Consider the following 23,753-nt stretch of genomic DNA (forward strand, 5'->3'; position numbering starts at 1 on the left):
AAAAAGACACCGAAGACCAACAATTTCATTTGCATACTAATTATCATTTATTATGACCTTTAAAAACAAACATTTTTGTGCAAATATATTKATTTTTTCAAACAATACAAAAACWGATTTGAACATTTAGTGTGTACATAAGCAAAATATATGAATTGCAAAGCACAGAACATCCATTTAAAAAATAAAGAGTGAAAAAGTGCATAACGTTTAAGGAATTCTGACTAACTTCTGAAAAGAGAACATATGGCAGAAGTTGGTTTGAACAATAACAATTGTGCATTGTGGACAAACAGTTAATTTTTTAATACATTTGAAATATTACACATACAGTTTGGAATACATAAAAATAGTCATGATCTTTTTGGTTGAAAATACAYCGGACAACTTTGGTCTCTGCTCCTCTGGAGTTTATTCGAATGGCTTCACAATTTTCATTGAAATGTAGTTCTAGAATAAAGAATAGCAATTAGGCAAACAATAATATCAAAATGTAGGTTATCGGTTTGTTATTTCCTTAATGTGAATTTTACTTTAACACAATCTGACCATCTCTCCCCTCTTGCTTGTTCTTACCGGTAAAGAGTACAACAGGATTCCGATGAAGAGCAGCACTAGGGTCAGCAGGATCAGTCCAATGAACATCCACTTGAATCTGTGACACAAAATTAACTTCACGGTCTTACAGGGGTTCGTGAACCAGAAGAAGGATGTGTCGGGACGGCTGTTGATGTTGGAAGAGGAGGAAACATAGTTTAATATGGTATATAGAGTATTGGAGGTAAACATTTCTGATATGCCTATGAAATGGTGAATCTACACAGACCAGTGGACATCCTTACTTAGGGAAGTCAAGCTTTGGGTTCATGTTGGGTTCATCCCTGCCCTTCCCAGCAGGCTTCCCATCCACCTCATTCTCAGCCACAATTTCAAGAGTCATCTCGACCTTCCCCTACACAAGATGTTAATTCAGATTTATTCCACACAATGTTTCACATACGCCTCTGTGATTCGCAATTTAGTAATCTACTGCAGAGACCCTAAAACCAAGTTGATTTATAGTCTTAGTTTTGTCATTGTTAAATTGATGACCGCTAAGCTGTACTCACACCAAGGACTTTCTTCCCATCCTGTTCAATGACACAGGGCCACCAGCCTCTGACAGACTGCTGAGCGAACAGCGAGTTGGCCAGGTCTGATTTGTGTGGCCCTGCATCCAACATCACCTCCATCATACCCAGACTGCACTTCTCTGGAGTCTTGGCAGGAGGGGTTAGGTTACGCAGATCCAGCTCTACTGTGCCTATAAAATGAGCAGAACAACATCACAGAACTGTGTGTTAATAGCAGAATTGATCAGCTGAAGCAACATTAACATATGAACATTTTTGGTTGAAAGAAAGTATTGTATGGTAATTCATAGTGCTAGAGGTGTCTCACCCAGGTAATCATCCAATGAGAACTTGTCATTATCCCAAACTTGAACAATCAACTTGGGGGGTATCCTGAACTCTGTTTTGTCTAGACTCCAGAAGTGCTCCTGTTTAAGGAAAGCAAAACAGGCAAAATTGTTGCCAATGAAATGCATCTCAATTTTATCTTACTACACTACTCCATTTGTAATATTTTGGTCAAGCCTCAACACACCTTCTTGGAGACCAGACATAGCTGTTCAGCGGGCAGGTATTCAAAGCCAAAGATGAACCTCCAGTTGAAGTTGCCATCTCCGTCCAGAGACCTGTAGTGGACGTCAGTCTTCTGCTTGTCCTCTTCCATACCTGGCATCCAACTGGAAAGACAAACTGACTGGTTAAATCATTTAGGTTGTAATGTGCCATTGTAGTAGTTAGATCCTAATATATTTTCAACAGATAATTGTTCAACACTAAACTCWAYCCTCCCGATTCCTGCTTACAAGCAAAAACAGGAARTACCAGTGACGAGCTCAATACGGAAGTGGTCCGATGAAGCGGATGCCAAACTACAGCACTGTTGTTTCGCTAGCACAGACTGGAATATGTTCCGGAAWTCATCGGATAACATTGAGAAGTTTACCACAGTCACTGGCTTCATTAATAAGTGCATTGACGACATCGTCACTACACTGACCGTACGTACATAACCCAACCAGAAATCATGGGTTACAGGCAACATCCACACTAAGCTAAAGGCTGGAGCTGCCGCATTCAAGGAGTGGGACACTAATCCGAACGCTTATAAGAAATCCCGCTACAACCTTCAACGAGCCATCAAACAAGCAAAGCATCAATACAGGACTAAGATCGAATCCTACTACTCCAGCTCTGATGCTGGTCGGATGTGGCAGGGCTTGCAGACTAATCACAGATTACAAAGGGAAATCCAGCCACGAGCTGCCCAGTGACGCAAGCAACACTGAACCATGCATGAGAGCACCAGCTGTTCCGGACGACTGATCTCACTCTTCGTAGCCAATGTGAGTAAGACCTTTAAACAGCTTTACATTTACAAGGCTGCAGGGCCAGAAGGATTACCAGGATGCATACTCTGAGCATGCACTGACCAGCTGGCAAGTGTCTTCACTGACAWTTTCAACTTCTCCCTGACCCAGTCTGTAATACCTACAGGTTTCAAGCAGACCACCATAGTAAATAAATGACTACYGCCCTGTAGCACTCACATCTGTCGCCATTAAATGCTTTGAATGGCTGGTCATGGCTCACATCAACACCATCATTCCAGAAACTCTGGACCCACAAGAATTGGCATACTGCCCCAACAGATCTACAGGTGTCACAATCTCTACTGCACTCAACACTGCCCTCTCCCACGTGGACAAAAGGAAAACCTATGTGAGAATGCTGTTCATTGACTACAGCTCGGCGTTCAACACTATAGTGCCCTCCACGCTCATCACTAAGCTCAGTACCCTGGGACTGAACATCTTCCTCTGCAACTAGATCCTGGACTTCCTGACGGACCTCCCTTAGGTGGTGAGAGTAGGCAACACCACATCTGCCATGTTGACATCCTGTATCCTGTATTCCCCGTTCACACACAACTGCGTGGCAGCGCATGACTCAAACACCATCATTAGGTTTGCGGTGGAAGGCCTGATCACCAATGACGATGAGCCAGCCTATAGGGAGATCAGTGACCTGGCAACAACCTTTCCCTCAACAACACAAAAGGAGCTGAACGTGGACTACAAGAAACGGAGCTCCGAGAACACCCCCATTCACATCGACGGGGCTGTAGTGGAGTGGGTCGAGAGCTTCAAGTCCCTCGCTGTCCACATCACTAAGGAATTATCACGATCCACACACCAACAGTTTTGAAGGCACAACACCTCTTCCCTACTCAGGAGGCTGAAAAGACTTGGCATGGAGCCCTCAACTCTTCCAAAACTTCTACAGCTGCATCATTGAGAACTTTGACAGGCTGCATCACCGCTTGGTATGGCAACTGTTTGGCACTCGAACTGGGGCCGTACTCCCTGCCATCCAGGTCCTCTATACCAGGTGGTGTCAGAGGAAGGGCCTAAAAATTGTCAGACTCCAGCCACCTCGTACCCCTGCACATCGACTCGGTACTGGTACCCCGGGTATATAGCCAATTTATCATTACTCATTGTGCATTTATTCCTCATGTTATTATTTTTCTCTGCATTTTTTGGTAAGCATTTCAATGTTAATCTACATTTGATTGATTGATACCCTTTGACATAGATGTCACTCATGTGCTCCCCAGTGATGCTGGTTTCGTCCAGAATGACATCAGTGGTGTTCCAAACAACAGCTCGAAGGAAATACCTAAAATGGAGACATGGTATTCATTAATAGACGTTTATAGACAAGATTACTTTAAAATACCAAATTGAGAAACGATTCTTACTTTTTGGCCTTGCGTGGTGCAATGTCAAAGGGTGGTCCGGGAAGGCCCATGCTTTTGGGGTAAACATCCACCCACATTTGAAGGCGGCCCTATACAGTGAGTAAAAATAGTTAGTCTCAGATACATGGAAGCAGTGGTAGACATATTAAAAGAGGAAGACAACATRGACAGTGACCTGAGAGAGATGGGGCTGGAAGCTGCTGAACAGTGTCCTGGTCTCCACATGCTCCGGCACCAATCCTTGAGTTCTGAGCACATGCAGAGGGAGCCGTTCGTTGGCAGGGCCCAAGTGCTGGTGGAYCTCATTGTTAGCCTCTAAATGTAGATGGTAAAAGTGGGTTACCTCAAGTCACATAAAAAAGGCTCTACTCAGGTCACACAAAACAATCTTGTCCTCAGGTCGCTAAAATGAACATTAAACGTTAAGAAAAACGGCATAAAAAAAAAACTGGTTATGAATTACCAAATTGATCCAGGGTGTACTGTTCCCCATTGAATGACAGTGTGTTGCCATTGTCTTCTGTCATGGGTGGAGGGACACCTTTGAGGCGGGCCAGGTTCTGAAGGATCTGAGAGGGCTTCAGCTGGTCACGCCATTGGTTGATTCCCGAGCTGTTTCAGGGAGATCAACACAACAAATAAGTTCTTAATTGACCTGCCTGGTAAAATAAAATACTATCTGGAGATATACAACAGAAGGCAAGGGGCATTTTGTAGTGAACTATCACATTAAGATTTACAGTAGGAAAAAGTATCCTCACATGCAGTATGTCTGAGGTAGGCCACTGTAGGAGCCGAAGCGTGACAAGAAACGGTTCTCCAGGTCAATCACCGTCTCTCCCACTTTCTCATCGCGACTCAGCAGATCATAGTCATACACAGAGATCTTCAGGTCTTTGTCTTGAGGCAAGAAACATGTCATCTCAAACATTCTGCAAAAAAGGAGATTTAGTATAAGTGTAATGTACAATATTATCCATAACAAGATCTTGAGGGTAAGTAAATATCTAAATTAAAATGTGCGATTTTTACCTTCCAAACACAGGGTTGGTGGTATTTGGTAAGTAGTTATCTCGGTCCTCAATTGACTTTTTCCCCAGGGCAATCTTCATATAAGGATCACACTGTAAAGGAAAGGCAAATTGAGAAAACATGTTGCAACATTAAAAATCGATTCAATGTAGTATGCGTAAAATTGAAGARGGCAGCAACACGGCAATGGACAATGCAAGAGCTTAGAATTCTAAGGTTATATCTTCATTTTGGGAAAAACAGTCAGACATAACAAGGTTCACTACCTATAGTGCCTTCAGAAAGTATTCACACCTTTACTTTTTCCACATTTTGTTGTGTTACTGCCTGAATTGTCTCTGGCCTACRCACACACTACCCCATAACATCAAAGTGGTATGTCTTGAGAAATTTTTACAAATGAATTACAAAAAATTCAAGCTAAAAWGTCTTGTCAGTAAATTAACACCTTTATGGCAAGCCTAAATAAGTTCAGGAGTAAATACTTGCTTATTTAACAAGTTGCAGAGACTCACTCTGTGCAAGAAGTGTTGAACATGATTTTTGAATGACTACCTCATCTCTGTACCCCAACATACAGATAATTGTAAGTTCCCTCAGTCGAGCAGTGAATTTCAAACACAGATTTAAGGGCACCTATTGGTAGATGGGTAAAACTTTTTTTTTTTTTTAAAGACACTTAATATCCCTTTGAGCATGGTGAAGTTATGAATTCCATTTTGGATGGTGTATCAATACACCCAGTCACTACAAAGATACAGGCGTCCTTCCTAACTCAGTTGCCGAAGAGGCAAGAAACCACTCAAGGATTTCATAATGAGGCCAATGGTGACTTTAAACAGTTAGAGTTTACTGGCTGTGATAGGAGAAAACTGAGGATGGATCAAGAACATTGTAGTTACTCCACAATACTAATCAAAATGAGTGAAAAGGAAGCCTGTAAAAAAAATAAAACATGCATTCTGTTTTCAAAAAGTTAAACTTTAAAAGTGGCAAAGAAATTAACTTTGTCGAATACAAGCCGTTATGTTTGGACCCAATACAACACAATGAGTACCACTCTTCATATTGTCAAGCATGGTGGTGGCTGCATCATGTTATGAGTATGCTGGTCATCAGCAAGGACTACAGAGTTTTGTTTATTTGATCAAAAGCACATGCAAAATCCTAGAGGAAAACCTGGTTCAGTCTGCTTTCCACCAGGCACATACAACTTTCAGCAGGACAATAACCTAAAACACAAGGCCAAATATACAGGAGTTGCTTACCAAGAGAATGTTGAATGTTCCTGGGTGGCCTAGTTACAGTTTACTTAAATCTGCTTGAAAATGGCTCTAGCAATGCTCAACAACCAATTTGACACAGCTTGAAGAATTTTGAAAATAATAAAAAAAAAAATTAAAAAAAAGGGCAAATGTTGCACAATCCATGTTGGCACATCTTAGAGACTTACCTAGAAAGACTCACAGCTGTAGTCGCTGCCAAAGCTTACTCTAACGTGCATTTACTCAGGGGTATGAATACTTATGCAAATTATATTTCTGCATTTAATTTAATACTTTTGCACACATTTCTAAAAACGTGTTTTCACTAAGGGGTAGTGTGTGAARTGTGTAATTGTTTTAATCCATTTTGAATTCAGGCTGCAACAACAAAATGTGGAATAAGTCAAAAATACCCCAATTCATAAAGTTAAAAATAATATGAGAKGAATATTGCTCACACCATTCAATGTCAAACCAATATGGGTTTAGAACTTTAAAGCCAATCATCTCAGAATCACATTTTTACAGATAGAATCTTATAACTCCAAGGTCACATCAGGACTCGCCTGGCCATTGTTATCCTTGGGCTGCAGGTCGATGCCTCTGACCACATAGATCCTGACCAGGCACTCCTGAGGCCCGCTTTCAGGCAGCTCACGGAACTGGCGAGGAGGAAGAGCAACACCCGGGTCGTCTGATAGAGGGTACACCTTAAAAGAGCCCTGAAAAAAAAAAACACAGTCAGCCATCACTGACAGGTAGCAATGCATCAACTCTACCACTAGAACGCAGCAATAGCCYGATTTATGACTGATGCATTCCATCCATTTGTATAACTGAGCCAATGTGGCATGTTATGCATGAGACATGTAAGTGTAGGGATTTTGTGAAACGACGGAAAGCAACTGCTGTTCCACCTTAAATTCTCCAACGACAGATGGATCATCATCCCCATCTTCATTCTTGCCTCTTTGCAGTTTGAAGGTGCTGCAGAAATCGGTGAGTTGTTTGAACTCAGGAACCTCTTCCAGTTCGTTATCATACACCTGAAAACAGAGATGATATAAAAATGATATTTGAGTCTAGGGGGGGGGGGGACTATATTCCAATTAATCAGTGCAGCTACTTCAGATGTATTCTGTGTGAGATGTCAAGGCTTCACCTTCAAAGTGTCATATCCTTTCTGAAGGTAAGGACGGCACTTCTCCTGATCGCCAATGGAAGCGTAGAATTTACTCCACCAATCAACGGTCTCCTTCTCCTAATGTGAAAAAGCAAAGATAATATATCAAATTCAAGTCTGTACATCAGTGTGATAGAGAGCTGTGCGTAGAAGTTTTCATATCTTACCTTCTCTGCATGCTTTAAGGAAGGAGAATGGGATGAAAGGAAAGATAAGTAAACMAGGTGTCAAGTCAATATCACAGACAGTCATTTGTATGCCAGCTAGTGAATCAGTGTCACATGAATGTGTCACATGCATGATCAATCTGGTAGATGTTATAAGATCTGCTGAATCCCTTCACGGGATTGGCCCGTGAAGGGGGGGGGAAAAACTGCTTATTTATTTGATTCAATGATCCCAAAATGTGATCCAATGTCACAATTGGACATTGTTTGAATGCACGAGCTAAGATTGTCTAGAAGGTTGATCATTGATTACAATAGAAGTGGTATAATTTGCAGTTCTGTCATTTTAAATAATTGTAAATGCATACAATTATAAAACACAATTTAATATGTTCTCCTGATCAGCAATATCAATTGGATTATAGGAATGAGTAGACAAGATGTGAGAATGCAAAATCACAAGAATAGTTTCAATAAGGGTTTCTTTTTTGTTGTTGTTCTGTTCTAAATATGGGACACAGACATCCTGTTTTATTAGATTAAACTCAAACTTTAATACATAAAGGATGAGAAGTCGGTGGCGGCCATTTTGTTGACTGCTGCTGACATACTCTACAAAYTGCAAGTCAAAGCGTCGACGTGAAATTCAGACACTTATTAGACAGAATATATCTTAAAAGCTCCGAGTGTAATGTCCAACAAACTATGGTGAATGAGAGGGGATTTCCCATTCAAATGCCAGAGTATACCTGAGCTTCAAGCAGAGGCCTCCTGTCTTCCATGTCAATTCTGATGTCCCGAGGAGAAGCGGCCATCAGAGCCACTAACAAAGACAAGTCGAGACAATTTCTTATGTACATCTCATATGTTGGAGAAAAAAAAATAAATCTCAACATAGGGTGGTAGTATGCACGTGTAGGAAGTGTACGATAGAGACAAGTTACCTTTGGATGACATGGATGACTTCTGGATGATGTAAGGGTCGCAGCGAAACTCCTCCAGAGTGTCTATGGTACACTGTCCAACCACTGGCTTCCTGCCAAATGGCCTGTGGTCGATCACCTTCAGCACGATGGGAGGGGTGTACATCTCCTCTTTGGGAAGGAACTGAGGATAAAGACGAGACAACTTTGACATCGATCCCCTGAGTGAGGGAATGAGAGGATGCCTACACTGTCAACATTTTACAAAAAAAAAGAAAAACAACAATGCCTGAGATCCAAAGCAAGCAGCTCTTACCACTTTGAGGAAGAGGACAGAGCCAGGAAAGTTGGGGCTCTTCTTCATGTTCTTGATAACAGCAGACTGAACCACCTCTCCTCCACACTCCACCACCAGGCTAGGGGAGGACACAGTGGCCAACTGGTAGGTCTTCATGTTGCGCAAGCCCCAGGCTAGAATCTGGAACACACACACAGGGTAACAAAATATATATATATAGTGGGAAATTGCAGGTAAACTAGCCATTTCTATGGGATGTTATGACATTACTTAAGTATAGTAGTTTTACCTCAATGGCCATCAGTTGCACCACAGGCCGTATCCCCTGAGGCACCATGTACAGATTCTCTGCCCTCTTGGGAGGAACCAGAGGGAGGTCCATCCCAATACCCTGGAGACAGAGAGTTTACACAAAACATATAACCCTCTTCCTATAAGCCTGGCCCACTAACCAATACTGCTCCACATCCTCCTCCTGGTACTACACCTTATCCTTCAGGATGAGCTCAGCAGCCACAAGCACCTCCCCAGCCCACTCGCCCTTGTGTGTGATGGGGGACCACAGCAGTTGGGGTGTCTGGTCCATGCCTGGGTTCAGTTTCACCAGGGGGACACACGTGCTCCGACCCAGCAGCTCATGTTTCCCCTGGGGCAGAGAGCAACATGTTAACCAACTACAGCCAGGATGAAAATCAGTCAATAAGGGGACTGTGTTGATAACCTGAGTAACTGACGGGACTTTGATCACACTCACCACTTGGTCATTGTCATAGAACTCCAGCACCACATCGGGGGGATAGTGGGCGATGTTCTGGGGGTCCCCGTAGATCTCCATGTTATGGAAGATCAGGGTCTGGTCCCACGTGGGGTTCAGCGTAGCCTTCATGGTCTCGGTGGTTTGACTCATGTGCAGGAAAGACACATGGACATATGGATCTAGGAGGAGATGAAACACATTGTGTTAGATAATAAGTCCACAATATCTCACGTGTCAACTGTCACCAAATTTTAAGAGGATTTTTGACAGGGAGATACGCAGACCCGAGAAGCTGTCTTTGTCCATGGCAACAAGGTTCCTGGCCTGGTAAACGTAGATGCGGAGGTGGTAGACGTGCGACCCTGCAGAAAGAAAAAAACACCCAAGGTTAAGGCCAGTATCAGACAGAGAGAAATCCATGCCAACTATGTATAATTAAAGCACTCACTGTCAAATGAACAGGAAACAGTTGGAGTATTGGCACCAAAGGGCTTGGATGCATCAACCTTATCATCTTTTCTCTTCTCATCTGTATCAACCCCCTGCAAAGACAATCAAGAATCCCTCAGAATGAATCACTCAACAGGGATGGACAACTGCTGGGCAAGAGTGTCGTCATGCCAGGGAAAAGAGAACACCAACAGAAGCTGCAGGCCGTGAGGACCAGAGTTGCTCACCAGTGCACCCTCCAGTTTGAAAATGGCGGATGCCCCTAGGCGGTCGGCGGGGGCCATCTTCCTCCTCCAGCGTCTGCGTCKGATTGTGTCGGTGGAACGTGCCTTCCTGTGGAACTTCCAGCCAATCAGAGAGGAGAACTCCCAGCCCTCCGGGTCTCCTTGGTCTCGCTTCTGAAAAGGCAGGGGAATATATTTGACACCMACAACATTTAATTACAGTTTCCTATTGGCAGTGTGCACTGACCTCAGCGGTTGTATCAGCAGCTGATCTCTTCCTGGGCCTGACCACTCTCCTCCGTCGGAGGATGTGGTACATCTTCTCTGCTGGCACCCACGACTTGGGTTTTTCATCTGGAGGGATGGTGATTCCATACTCCCAGCCTGCATTCAGATAAACACCTTAGAAATTCATACACAATGCTTGAAAATACTACAGGTCATTTCTACAGTAGTAGACATTACAAATCCCAACTTCAAGTCCTCCACTGCAAGGTCAAGCAGTGTGTGAAAGCAGACCTTTCTCATCCACAGCCCTGTTGTCATCCACAGTCCACTCAGTCGCCCAGCTCCAGCCTGCAGGACACTCCATCTCCCCTGGGCTCGGGGTCTTCTCCCCATTCTGCAAACACAACCAACAACACCTCAGTTACCTGATCACCGTTGTGTGTTCTTGTGTGTGTTGTTGTGTGTTCCCTAACCACGTCAGCGTAGGGCTCGGCAGCAGCCTTCCACTCTCCGCCAGGGAAGCGAGTCTCGGTCTGGAAGACTTCATCTATGAATTCAGTGTGTCCCGCATCTGCCTCTGTCAACAGACTTGTACAGACACACACAAAGAGATATTATAACAGACTTAAAACCTGCTCAAAAAGACCTGGTACAACAACACTCCTCACTAATGGGTGGTTGATGGAATGAGAAAATGAAAACAACCAAAGAACTGGCAGCTGGGTTATGTTCATTAGGCACTAAAGGGAAGAAAAGAGACAGAAACAGGGAGGGCCCACCTAGACTTATCCAATAACGTTTCAAAATKATGTGCCCTGTCTGCTGAACATGACTGATTACGTTTGATTGTGATAAAGGAGGGCAGATTACGAATATTCTACCATTGTAAAAAACAAACACGCGTCTTACCCCTTCTCTGGGTCGATGAACCATTCTCCCTCCCACTCCCAGCCTCGCGGGGGCATGAAGTACTCCTGTTTCAGCTTCAGTTTSCCAGTCACATCAGTGTACTTGTGGCGTAAACCCAGACCCGTAGTTCCCCACTTTCCCAGCATGTAGGCCTGATTCTCATACTGCCAAAGGGGAAGGAAGAAAAAAAAACACTTATACAACACTCCTCCATTTCTATTAGGTTTAACACTCAAAAGGGAGTCATTTTCATAGAACCATACCGATTCAGCAAACACACTGAACGTCCCCTCAGAGAAAGTGTTGAACTTCTTCTCGTGTGCAGACAGGCCCAGCCACACGTTGACTCTGATCTGGACTGGAACCTTCAGCCCCTTGTTTTTATCCATAGGGTACTGCATGAGGATAGTCCTGGTCCTGCCGCAGAACTGTCCACAGGCCTGTTCGCTGTAGGTGGAGTAGAGGAGCTGGTGGGCTGGGATGCGGCTGTACGCCACTCGCTTCTCCCCCCTCAGCATCCAGATGATCACGTCAGGCATGCTGTTCTGGGGCTGGAGAGGGACACATGTAAACACACAACGTCAATTACTGTACAGTCCCAGTTAATACAACCCTACACAACTGTATCACTACCTTCAAGGGTCATTTAGAGGGAATTGTACATGGAAACATGCAGTACAAGTCAAACGTTTGGACACACCTACTCATTCAAGGGTTTTTCTTTATTTTTTACAAGTTTCTACATTATAGAAAAGACATCAAAACTATGAAATAAAACATATGGAATCATGTAGTAACCAAAAAACAGAATCTGTGCAAAGAGTGTGCAAAGTTGTCATCAAGGCAAAGGGTGGCTACTTTGAAGAATCTAAAATAAACAAATCAATCTAACACTGTTGGTTACTACCTGATTCCATAGTTTGTCTTCACTACTATTCTACAATGTAGAAAATAGTCAAAATAAAGAAAAACCCTTGAATGAGTAGGTGTCCAAACTTTTGACTTGTACTGTACTTAAATGTGAAGAGCCTATAGACCCAATTTTCAGCCATTATAACCTCAGATTATTGATAGCATTTTACCAAAAGCATATCATGCCCAGACAAACAGCTTGACCTCTGACCTACCTCATCAGCAAGCTGCTTCAGTTTGTCCAGCCAGCCCTCRATGTCCACCAGGGTGTCCTTGATTTCGGTGGACTCTTCTCTCATACGGTCGGCCGCCTCCATGATGGTCTGCAGGGCGCCGTCACGCAGCTTCTTGATCTGGATGTCCAGTGCAGTCAGGTTGGATTGGCCCTCCAGGTCTGGAACTTTGAAACTGGTATGATGGGGATTGGGTTAGATACAAATACTGGGTTAAGAGTTATCGTCGCTGTGTTTGAGCTAGATCAGCATGGAGTTATTCTTTGAAACCCAAAAGATWATCCCAGTGTTTACTAACTAAACCCCATTTAAAAACAAGGAAGCATTTACCTGTCAAGATCGTCGATCACCTGATTCACCAGTCTCAGCCAGATCTCTGCCAGACGGTTGTCAGAAGCTTTAGCCAAGATGGCCGTCTTCATTGCAGTGATGTTAGATTGCTGAAAGGAGCAATAGTCGAAAATGTTACATTGTATTCATACATTCTATGAATAATATTAGAATACCATTTACATTTTAGTCATTTAGCAGACGCTCTTATCCAGAGCGACTTACAGTAGTGTGCATACATTTTTATACTATGAATAAAATATGCCATGGCAACAAAAAAAACAATTAACACATTATCTTACCAGGCGTTCAGATATGTACAGAATGATGTTGACTGCATCCAAACGGTGACTGATGTCCTCCCAGAATGATGTGATGACAACCACTGGCTTTGTGTCAGCCCAGGGCAGGTAATAGTAGTGGTTACCTGTTGAAAATAAACAAATTAGTCCAATTCACATACTCTTGTAGAGGTACCAATTCCCAGATGAGCTTCATTTCTAAGGTGGCTTGGTCCTTTACCATCAAACACAGCACAGCTGTACTGGGTAGTGGAGGCCAGTGGTTTACAGGTGGTGTCCAGTTTGTTGCCATAGTTGCCGATGCTGACCTCAAACTGGATTGGTTCGCCAGGCTCCTGGAGCATGCTGGCGCTGTGGAACACTGCACACAGACAGTACTTCCTCCTACGCTGGTATTTCTGATCAGAAAATAAAACGTGTTTGGTTTAGATGAAAAAAATATTTTTTGATTTACATTTCAAATAACTTTATTATTCAAAGACGTAGCATGTATTTTGTTTTTCTTTGGCCATAACCACCAAAACAGGACATACCTATAGGAGAAAAGGGTAAGGTAAAATTGATTAAGATCCAATGGGAGGACAGGTTAGAGTACCTGGGCCACCAAGATGTCATCACTAGGGATCGCATCCACAGTCTTGTCAGGTTTGCCTTCCAGTTTAGTCGAGAGCTCAACCAGGATTCTTCCTCGATAGGCCACCCCTTCACCCTGTCAAAAAGAAAAGTATAGATCATTTGARTGTCAACATTAGTTTATAAAGTCCATATGTAGAGAACTGTCAACATCGCCAAGCTTAGAGATGTATTCAATTCCCTTGTAGGACCTACCTTGCCATAGTTCAGCTCTTCATAAGGGTCAGGAAGTCCAGTAAACTCTCTGGGACTCCCATACAGGTTAACATAGCAAGGCCCAAAGGCTGGCAGAAAACCCACCTCAGACTCCCCAGTCTTCCCTGTGGAGGAAAAAGCATTTCTTTTTTTATTAATGTGTCTAAATGATGAGCTGCACAAAGCTGTGGAGTTAGTTCTGCATGTCAGAAGCTGATGTCTTGGATGGAGAATGGCTAACACAGCAGTAGCAAATCTAGGGCATCTAACCAGGTAAACTCACAGGGGTATAATGCTGTGTTTCCCTCTCCCCCCCCCTTATTGGAGTGTTAGGTTACACAAAGAATCTCAGCCTCACACAGCAACTTAGAAATGCAACACACACATGCTTTGGCAAACAAAAGGAGCGCAGGCAACTCTGACAGCACAAACAGAGCATGCAAATGATATTAAAGTCACAAAATTCCACAACTGAATATGAAGAGTTAGACAGGAAATCAAAATTGTTTGCTGTAACCTTTTGAGTACCAAGGACGGACAACTTTGAAATTATATATGTGTTCACTACACTCAAATATCATGCTATTGTACTCAAAGGGCTACAGAAATGAATTGACCGGGCACAACTCTTAGCAGTCACACATTCAAAGTAACTTCAGTGCAGTAATCATTTTCTGGGGTCAAATTCAATCCATTCTAAATTCTTTGAAACGTCATGCTGGGCTATAATCTGAGGAATTGACTAATGTGATGTATACAGCACTGCAAATTGCAGTATCCTTGACATGACTTGTTAGTGGTACTGGGCCAAATAAGATTATTGCACTGGATGGTACTTTAATAATTCATCACATCTACTGAACCTTCACGTGATTGAGAGAACCCATATCCCGCATGTTCGTCTAGACAAAGAGAAAAAGAAAAAGCATGTTCTGTATATTAGACAATTACAATAGAATATAGAGATAAATAGAGTAGACCTATTCATTTAACAACCAAAGTGAATGGACATATTGTAATTAGACAATACTGTTATACTAGAAGCTACAATGGCATATAAATCATATACTTGAGCTATAGATGGTGACAGAGAAATAGTGGGGCGTAGTGTAATAGACCTCAATCGAACCATACCTTCAATTTTACCACCAGAGGACGCTATTTTGCCCAGATTCAAGTACGTGGTGCCAATTGAGTCATTCCGAGTCAAGCGATCCCTGCATAAGAAGTGCAATATCACAATATGACATTATTCACCGTCAACTTCACTTTCATCACATTTAGAGGACACACGGTTTTCCTAACCTTTGACTTGCACTGATTCTCCACCATTCCCACTAGCAACAGACTAAGGCTACAGTGGTGTTTCCCTGCCAACAGAATCCCAGCCTGGAACAGGGAGTGGCGGTTGACTCACTCATACTATAGTACAGCCAAGTTCCTCCCAGGCCAAATAACAACTGACTGACCACACTCTGGAGACACCATTACACAGCATACAGGCAGGGAGCAGAGTGAGCACTAGGGAGGCACTCTAAGGGGGCTGCCTATACACTACTTACATATGGGGTTTTCCTGAGGTATTTTTGACCCATGTGACCAGGAAGAATTCCTGGCCCTATTTGTGCAGAAACTCAGGACCTTAGAAAGTATGCATCTGAATACTGTTCTAAAACAGTGAGRTAGGGTGGAGCAAAACTGACAGAGAGCAAATGAAGTGCTTTAAAAATGGATACATTGGTGTTCAGTAGAGGAGATACTGTTGACTTACCAATCAAATATGGTCAGTTTGATTTGTTCACACATGGAAGGGAACTGCAGAAAGATTTTGTAAAATCGTTGTTTTGAATCACAATTTACCAAAGCAGAAATCCAGTGCTTTTGTGTTTTTTTTTGTGTTTTTTTTTACCTTAACCTGAAGATTCAGCATTTGGTTCCATTCTGGGTTGGCATTCTTCTCAATGACTTGGGTGCACAGCTACAACAAACATTCACATATCAACTTCACAACCATTTCCATAATAAACAAATCCTCCCCTTGATTTGAGTTGTGTGGAGAGGAATGGGAATACCTTTTTGCCAGCGAAGCGGGCCTCTACAAAAGGGTCCACTAGATTCTTCTTGTTCCCGTCCCCTCCAAACATATCCTTCACTGACTGGGCAAAGGCATCATCCACTATGAAAAAAACCAAATACATACTGGTTAAGTTTGTTTTGAGAGGCAAGTATATACCACATCAATCTGAATCTCACAGTTTCAAGAGATAGACACTTTTCTAAATGAATAKCTAGCACAGATGCACACCCATCTTAAGCGTAGAGCAAGCACTTAAAAAGTCAATGCTGAAGAACCTTAAAGCATAACAAATCAACCACAACAGCAGCAGAACGTGATAGCTACGACATTAGATATAGGAGTGGTGTACTCTGGGGAATGTCCTCGGCCCGGAACACTTTGAGAGACAGGGTGACCCATCGCAGAGTGACCCCCGCTGGCATCAGCAGGTTACTCTCTATGTCATCCTGGTCATCGCTGACGTCCCTCTTCTCTACCTGCAGAAGTCACAAACACACACACTGGTGTCACACTTTGCTATGGTAGGAACAGACGTTATTTTCATGTAAATCTGACCGGGGGGGGGGCATATACATCCATCCATTATTTATTTTTAATTGCAGTGCCGACCACGATTTAGCAGTAGCAGTGCGCCAATGTTAAATGCATATAGGGGAAACACTGAGGGAGGTAACTCCAAACTAAAGGTTGTATTACTGTACCGGTGGTTCATCTCCCATCCCAACTATGAACATGCTGACTTTAAGGTATCCCCTGGCCCCCGAGCTGTTGTCATCAGGGTCATTCAGAAGGAGCCACTTCCTCATCACGGAGTGAGCTGAGAGACAGACGGGCACAACATTTACCTCCATGGACGGGTTGTCTGATAACATCACAGAAATGACGCGCGTATCGATGAGTTTTTAATGATTCTTAACGTTCGGACAGCTAGCAACAATGACAAGCTTATGCCATGTGGGGAATCATAGATGGCTCATTTCAGCAAGTTGTATCTTGTTATTGATACCATGTCTTGTTTAGAGGTGTTTTGACTGATGTCTATACKAATATGGCGCAAATTTGCTAGCTAGRCAACCAAACAACTGTAACAATGCATTTAAGATTTTTTTTTTATTGCACAATGAGCACTTCTGTTTCCAATAAACATTGAGACTGCAAATACAGAGAAAGTCACCTCTACAAACTTACCCGGTCCATCATAGATAAAGCCGATATCAACCTGTGGGAGGCAAAGAAAGATGGGAAATAACTCACACTCAAAATACATAAATCGAGTAATGGATTGTAAAGTTGGGACTCCTTTGTGTCCTTAAATGTTTTAATAAGAGGTGGGGGGGAAAGGAGGAGTACCTTGAACTCCCCCATGAGACTGTCAGCTCTCAGAGAGWAGGAGTCRTACACCTACAGAAGGAGAGTASTGTTAATTCAAGCGAGAATGAAATGCTATACAATACATAGTAACTGAATGTTCATCAGTTAGTGCCAAATGACCAACATTGAGTTCAACTTACCCGAAAGCTGATATATTGATCAAATAGGTCTAATGGTAACATGTTGACGTTGTAAAAGAACATCTGTAAAGAGAAATAAATCTGCGTGGTTTAATGAGAAAAGCAAAGCCACRTAAACCTTCAGGACAAATGTACTGCAGTCATTTCTCAATTTGATAACCACCCATGTACTTAGTCAAGTTTAATCAATATGGCTGTCTTTACCTCATCAAAGAAGGGATTGTTTCCCCTCTTTATCCTTGTTCTGTGAGTCTGTCCACAAAAATTCACCTTCACAACAGGTTTGATGTTATTCCCAGGGAGCTGTCGCCCCTCTATGATCCTGACACGGATCTGAGGGTAAGAGATGAGAATAGGGAGTGAAAACAATGWTACGCAGTATGACAGTTGTGTTTAGAGAGATGTTAGAACTGCTTTGGGAGAATTCACCTGAAAGTCCTGGGGTTTATTGGCCAGGGGACGGTTCCGTTTCCTGGTACTCCTGACCAGTCTTTGGTTAGGGTTCCCAGGCTGACCATTGGARGAGACTCCCCCTGCACAGCCACTCTGTCCTCCTTCAATAAAGTCCTCATCCCGCTCTTCACCTCCACCTTCCACTGCAGACACACACACACACCACAACCTCAACCAGTCACCAGATGTTAAAGTATATTCAACTGCACAAAGATGTTTTGCTGAAGTAACAGCTAATACAAGGATCCAAATAAACACATTGGACTTTCATAATCCTCCCACTTCATGGTTGACAGGAAAATAAAGCAAAAATACTAATAGCTCCGTGATGTTTCTTTCTTATTTCGATGATTAAGACAAGCATACCAGAMAGCTCTTTTTTGCAATCAAAGTATTCATCCACAGAGCTGAGCAAACAAAAGTCCTCCATGATCCCAAAGACAAATGCTACTGTGGCACTACAGACAACATGACGTACCAGAATCACCAGCTGTAGCTCCTTCCTGTGGGTAATTTGGCTTTGGAGCGGCATTGGCTGGAGGGTCATAGCCAATCAAAAGGCTTACTGTGGCCTGGAAGGTGAATAATTGGTGGAATCAATCAATCATCTCATTAAAACATGCTGGTATCAAAATTCAGATTGGAAAATTGCACCAGATTTTTTTATGCTCATGTGGTTATTGTAGTTAAGATAATAACTGTTTAATTAAAATTGGGTAATAGGGATTGAAAGGATTGCAGGGAAAACAGGTGTTTCAAGTTGAGCTGATTGCATGATTGTTTTCCCCATATCCTTGGTAGCTGGTGAGTGGCTGCACTACCCATTATTAACTAGTGAGGGGATTGCATTAATCTGGCCCATCGCTTGGGTAGGCGTAGTTTGCACTGGGTGGGGAGTGATTGCGTTTGTTTTGGAACCGGGCTGCCTCCGGGGCATAAGCTGGCTGCCCCGTTCTGGCCGCCGGTGAAGTCTGCTCAAAACAAAAGTGACATAGGTTAAGCACGTAGAGTAATGAGTAGGATTCTGTGTTCACACGCAGAAGTGATTGTTTTTGATTTTTTTTTTGTTAAACGCTTTATCTGCCTTCCAAATTGAAACTAATTAGAGCATATATTTTATGAAACAGAGATGTTGTATGTTTCTGAACGATGGATCATGCTGCCTTGTTGACAACATAACCGAGCGGCACAGATTGCTGTTCGATTTGAGCAGGGCCATAGACCGGTGTACCCAGGGCCAGTTTAATAGAATCCCCTCAGTGAAAAACATACCCCAATAGCCTGTCCCTTTTCATTGACAAGAGCCACATCTTTAGATGGAGAGGATTTGACTTGACCAGTTGCAAGGTCTTTCAGTGAGATTTTTGCAGAGCCTAGAAACCTACAAAACAAGGGCAAACGTCAGATTCGGCTAGGTGTAAAAACAAATACAGCTTTCATACTATACAAAGGTGAGGGTTGAAATKACTTTTGATAATGAATAGTTCAATCTTTGATTAAACATCAGGTGCCTGTAAGAAATGGACAAGGTAGTCCAGAAAATAAAAATCCATTGCGGGGGAAAATGACATCATACAAAATAGACACATCAACAAACAAAACCCATCCCACTTATTCAATCACAGTCCCTTCCAAAATACATCCCTACAAAGGCTGAGGKGCCTGTGAGGGCGAAACATTCACAGACAGGATTTCTCGCAAGGCCTCGGCTGTGAAATCACGAAGACCCAAGAAACGTTCACCTGCATTCACAATGATTTCAATTTTCTCTGAATTTTTCTCCACTCGCGATGTACAGTTTATGACCATTGCAATAAATTATACAAAGTCCACCTTTTTAACATGTAACATTTCACGATCCCTCGCTTGATGAGAACCCTTAACTGGTCGTGGTGCCTCTACTACTATTGTTTTCTTCCCCGCCACTTGTTCCTTCCACTCTTCTCACCGCCTCCAGATAGGAGACACGCTGGACACACCTTGCTCTTGCCACCTCGGTCTCCTTCACCCTAACAGGGCACTCCAGGATTTTGGGCGCATGTTCGCCTCCACAATTGCAGCCTTTCACTTCATCTGGCMTACGATACTCTTCCCTTCCGCACACACGTGACCACATATTTTGCATTCATGACACTTAAGGGGTTTATGCACAAAAGCTCTTGCAGGGTATCTCATGAATCCTAACTGTATATGAGATGAGAGAGACTCTTCGTCAAAGAACAGTAGTATGGATAAAGTCAATTTCTTTTCTCCATCCATCATACAGGCCAGTCAACGTGCACCAACCACTCCATCGATGTCTTCAGTTATATCAGACCTTCACTTCTTGTGCCACCCCAGAAATAACCCCCTTGACATTCCACTCCTATATCGTTTTGAGGCTTAAAACATGCTTCTTCTGCWCCGCAGATACACAAACAAAATCGAAATAAGACAACTTCTTGTGACACTTTCCTCCAACACATTCCAGATTTTCCTCGTGATGTTAAACGGATTGCCCAGGTAGCATAGATCCAACACCCTCACTAATCTAGGGGTTTCCTAGTTTCCACCACAACTTTCCTTCTCTTGATTGACTTCACCACTGTAACCCACTCATTTTCACTCTCTGTGCTATTATCGTCACCCGACTCACTAGCAGTTTCAAACAAAACCTCAGTTTACGCCATCTTCACAGTATATTACTTGCTAGCTTTCGCTGTGATCTGTGGGAATGAGTGGGCACTCGTGCGCTAAGTGATGACACCATGATAAAATACTATGACATGACTTGCTGCACCACATCACCTACTGTATGTATGAACAAATTGTTACAACTCTTTCAAGGATCTGAACTTGTACCCTCCAATCATGATTCATGTCTTTACAGACAGGATACTATTAAACATCCGAGTGGCTATTGTTAATAATGTCATTGATCTTTTAACACTTTGCAATTTATCTTTACTGGTCACTCTGCTTATGGGGAATATTACATTTCCTATGCAGTGTTCAGACTGATCTCTTCTACATCTGGGAGGCTGAAACTTGAATTCTCTGGAGATTGATACTCTTCTGGAATGCAGGATAATAAACCTGGGGATGTTGGGTTTTTTGGGTAATTTGAGGAATTCCTGCCCAAATCTAATAAGTCCAGAATCACAAGCTTAAACATTTCTCTCCCAAGTTGCTAGGGTTACAAAGTACCATAACAGACCCTGGAAAACTATGTGAGAGAAGAGTCCCTATACTCCCCCACATCGTCAGAGTGTGTGTCAGATTAGGCTAACTCAATGGAGAGCTTTACTCACATCACATGGCCTGCACTGATGCATGCATATAACTGACAAAACTGGAAAATCAGACATCCAATTTCAAATGTGCTGAGCTGCAGAATACTGTAGCTAATCTACATTACATACACAGGATTCACAGACATGATCATTTTACTGAATTAATCTCACCAAAACATTTACATTCTGTAAAGTATGTGTTTTCTTCATAACATACAAAGCTTTCATGATTTTAATTGGCAAACCGTGGAAACTCTTTCTGTGGTTACATCTCCAGATCATTACCATATGTCTTTTCCTCTGTGAATGGAAAATACTAGACAGACACCACAACATTTTAACTTTGGTCTATACTTAGTGGCCTGAACTCTCCCAACTTTTTCATCCTACATGAATACAATCTTTCCCTATCAGCAAGTGCCATCCAGCTCATCCCAACAGAACAAACAGGGATTCATTCATTGTTGCCTAAGATGGATCACCTCTCCCACTCACTGCAAGGAAGTCTGAGCATGGCAAGTAGGGTGTGGGAGCTACATGTTGAGCCAACAATGAGGTTTCCTGAAACAGTGGCTATGCTAACTTACTTTACCATGAACATTATCCCTCGAACGCATTGTAGTACTCTCAGTAGATATTGGGAATTGAATTGTATGCCATGCTACAAGCCCTGATCTGTTTATGTCATTATGTAGCTCTTGTCGAACCGTTTCAAGACTGCAGTTGACCCTTTCCTTTTGGGGGTTAATTTGCAGTTGGTTGGTCTAATCTACAGTATACCTTCATTAAAATTGAACAGATGAAGAGATATTGTAGTAGTTGTAGAAGTCCTACCACCTCCTGTAATCACATTGCAGACTAGGCAGCTCTTTGCAATTTCATTTAGAGGATGGCTCTGCTCTGTTTTAATGAGGTGGAGCAAACTGGGTTTCTYTCTCTCTCCTAACCCTCCTATTACKGCAGGGTTGTATTCATTACACCTATTCTGTTGCAAAACWTTTCTTAAATGGAAGCAAATGGAACGGTGAGGGACCTACCTGAATTTGTCCAATAGAAACTCTTGTTTTAGTTGCAAAAAGGAACGTTGAGGTGTATGTGTGGGCCACTTACTTATCTTTCCCAATAGTTTCGTAGTCTTTCACAATCACATCAATGTAAGATGAGGAATCAAGCGCAGAGCCCTTCAAATYAAACTGAAGGACCTGTAATCAAACATGACATGTATTACTTATCAAATCAGGGGCACTGCCAAGGTGTTTGAGGTACACACAAATTATATTATTAAGCCTATTAGAGAGCAGGCAATGACAATATTATACAGAAGCCTACAATAGTATACGGTCAGAGTTGTAGCTATTTTGAGCATATCTAGTCTTGCTTTGGCAATACAACTTTCCCAAGGACAAATACTCTGTTTGAACAGAAAGTACTTACTTCATTCCAAACTGGGTTTACTTCACTGTCAATTGATTTGGTTTTCTTCTTTTCATCTGAAAGTAACATTTGTTTTTTTTCACTTATTTCAGTCACATTTTACAGTTGCTAAGAAAGTATTCCATTCTTAGCAACTTGTACTGAGTAAAAGAATGCCAGTGCAGTCAATATAACTCGGGTAATATTGAATTGATACATTCATCAGTTTAGGTCCAATGAAAAGTTATTGCCTACTTTAAAGGACTACATCCTGATTTAACCAATCAATAAGTTACACCATCATCATTCTTCCTCTCACAACCTTTGTTTTTCTCAATGAATGCAACAAAAGAAAACGTTATGACATTTCTATTTGTAAGGTGATGGAGTAGCCCAATAAAGCAGCCCATCAGATTTGTGGATCAAAATACAGAAATATAATCTCTGGGACATAAAAAGTAAGAGCACTTCCTTACCTTTAAAAATAATAGATGCTACGGGATCCGGTGTACTTCCAAGTTTAGTTTTAGGCAGACCGTTAGCAGATTCTACCACAACCCGCAACATTATGATACTCACTAATAGGAATCAGTATTGTTCTGGAATTACTTTAAAAACCGAATAGCGCGCAGCATCATCATCACCACCACCACCCCATCACTAAAGCTAACAGCACCAATTTGAACCCGTGTTTAATTTAGGTAAATAACAAGGGTGGTCAGAGAGGAATAGGGTAAGCGAGAGGTTTCACTCTCTCCAAAATTGAGCCCAATGCGTTTCTGAACTTGTTGCCTGCCTTCCCGCCTTTGAGGCAACGACTCCCATTGTTAGGACGGAGACATGAGCATCTCGTCATTATACAGATCTTTGGGTGGGTGGGGATTTTGGGGGGAAGGGCAGTGTGCTGGCATCCTGTGTAAAGTGTTGACAGAGGAAAATATTGGCTCAGTGAAATAAGTAGGAAAATACTGTATAAAAAAGTGCTTGTACTTGCATGGCGCTATTAAAACAGGATATATAGGACAAAAATAAATCTMGACTGAGCAAATCGTATTTTTCCATTCATATTTGTCCGTTAATTTCTGTCCCATGACAAGTTAATTGGTGCTCTAT

General features: G+C 42.4%; 1 protein-coding gene across 1 annotated transcript; it reads right to left on the reverse strand.

Moving 5' to 3' along the window:
• Positions 1 to 23: 23 nt before the first annotated feature.
• LOC111967746 (myoferlin-like) lies at positions 24 to 23,441 on the reverse strand. The gene is made up of 53 exons (XM_023993072.2): positions 23,117 to 23,441; positions 22,662 to 22,717; positions 22,338 to 22,429; positions 19,228 to 19,336; positions 18,434 to 18,527; positions 17,932 to 18,098; positions 17,707 to 17,835; positions 17,503 to 17,565; positions 17,342 to 17,392; positions 17,180 to 17,210; positions 16,693 to 16,808; positions 16,341 to 16,467; positions 15,987 to 16,090; positions 15,824 to 15,892; positions 15,686 to 15,729; positions 15,049 to 15,131; positions 14,778 to 14,816; positions 13,915 to 14,039; positions 13,682 to 13,795; positions 13,307 to 13,484; positions 13,087 to 13,211; positions 12,785 to 12,894; positions 12,437 to 12,629; positions 11,573 to 11,860; positions 11,310 to 11,473; positions 10,874 to 10,988; positions 10,692 to 10,794; positions 10,420 to 10,556; positions 10,176 to 10,346; positions 9,947 to 10,040; positions 9,783 to 9,860; positions 9,496 to 9,677; positions 9,229 to 9,387; positions 9,031 to 9,132; positions 8,760 to 8,921; positions 8,465 to 8,627; positions 8,270 to 8,343; positions 7,521 to 7,532; positions 7,333 to 7,431; positions 7,088 to 7,216; positions 6,737 to 6,892; positions 4,906 to 4,997; positions 4,635 to 4,805; positions 4,337 to 4,485; positions 4,049 to 4,188; positions 3,874 to 3,962; positions 3,696 to 3,791; positions 1,648 to 1,789; positions 1,441 to 1,540; positions 1,110 to 1,303; positions 843 to 952; positions 577 to 724; positions 24 to 450 (listed from the first exon to the last, which is right to left on the reverse strand). The coding sequence occupies exons 1-53, from the start codon at positions 23,205 to 23,207 to the stop codon at positions 412 to 414; spliced, it is 6,168 nt and encodes a 2,055-aa protein (XP_023848840.1). The 5' UTR covers positions 23,208 to 23,441; the 3' UTR covers positions 24 to 411.
• Between the last annotated feature and the right edge of the window lie 312 nt (positions 23,442 to 23,753).

Source organism: Salvelinus sp. IW2-2015, linkage group LG8 (assembly GCF_002910315.2).
Source record: "Salvelinus sp. IW2-2015 linkage group LG8, ASM291031v2, whole genome shotgun sequence".
NCBI lineage: Eukaryota > Metazoa > Chordata > Actinopteri > Salmoniformes > Salmonidae > Salvelinus > Salvelinus sp. IW2-2015.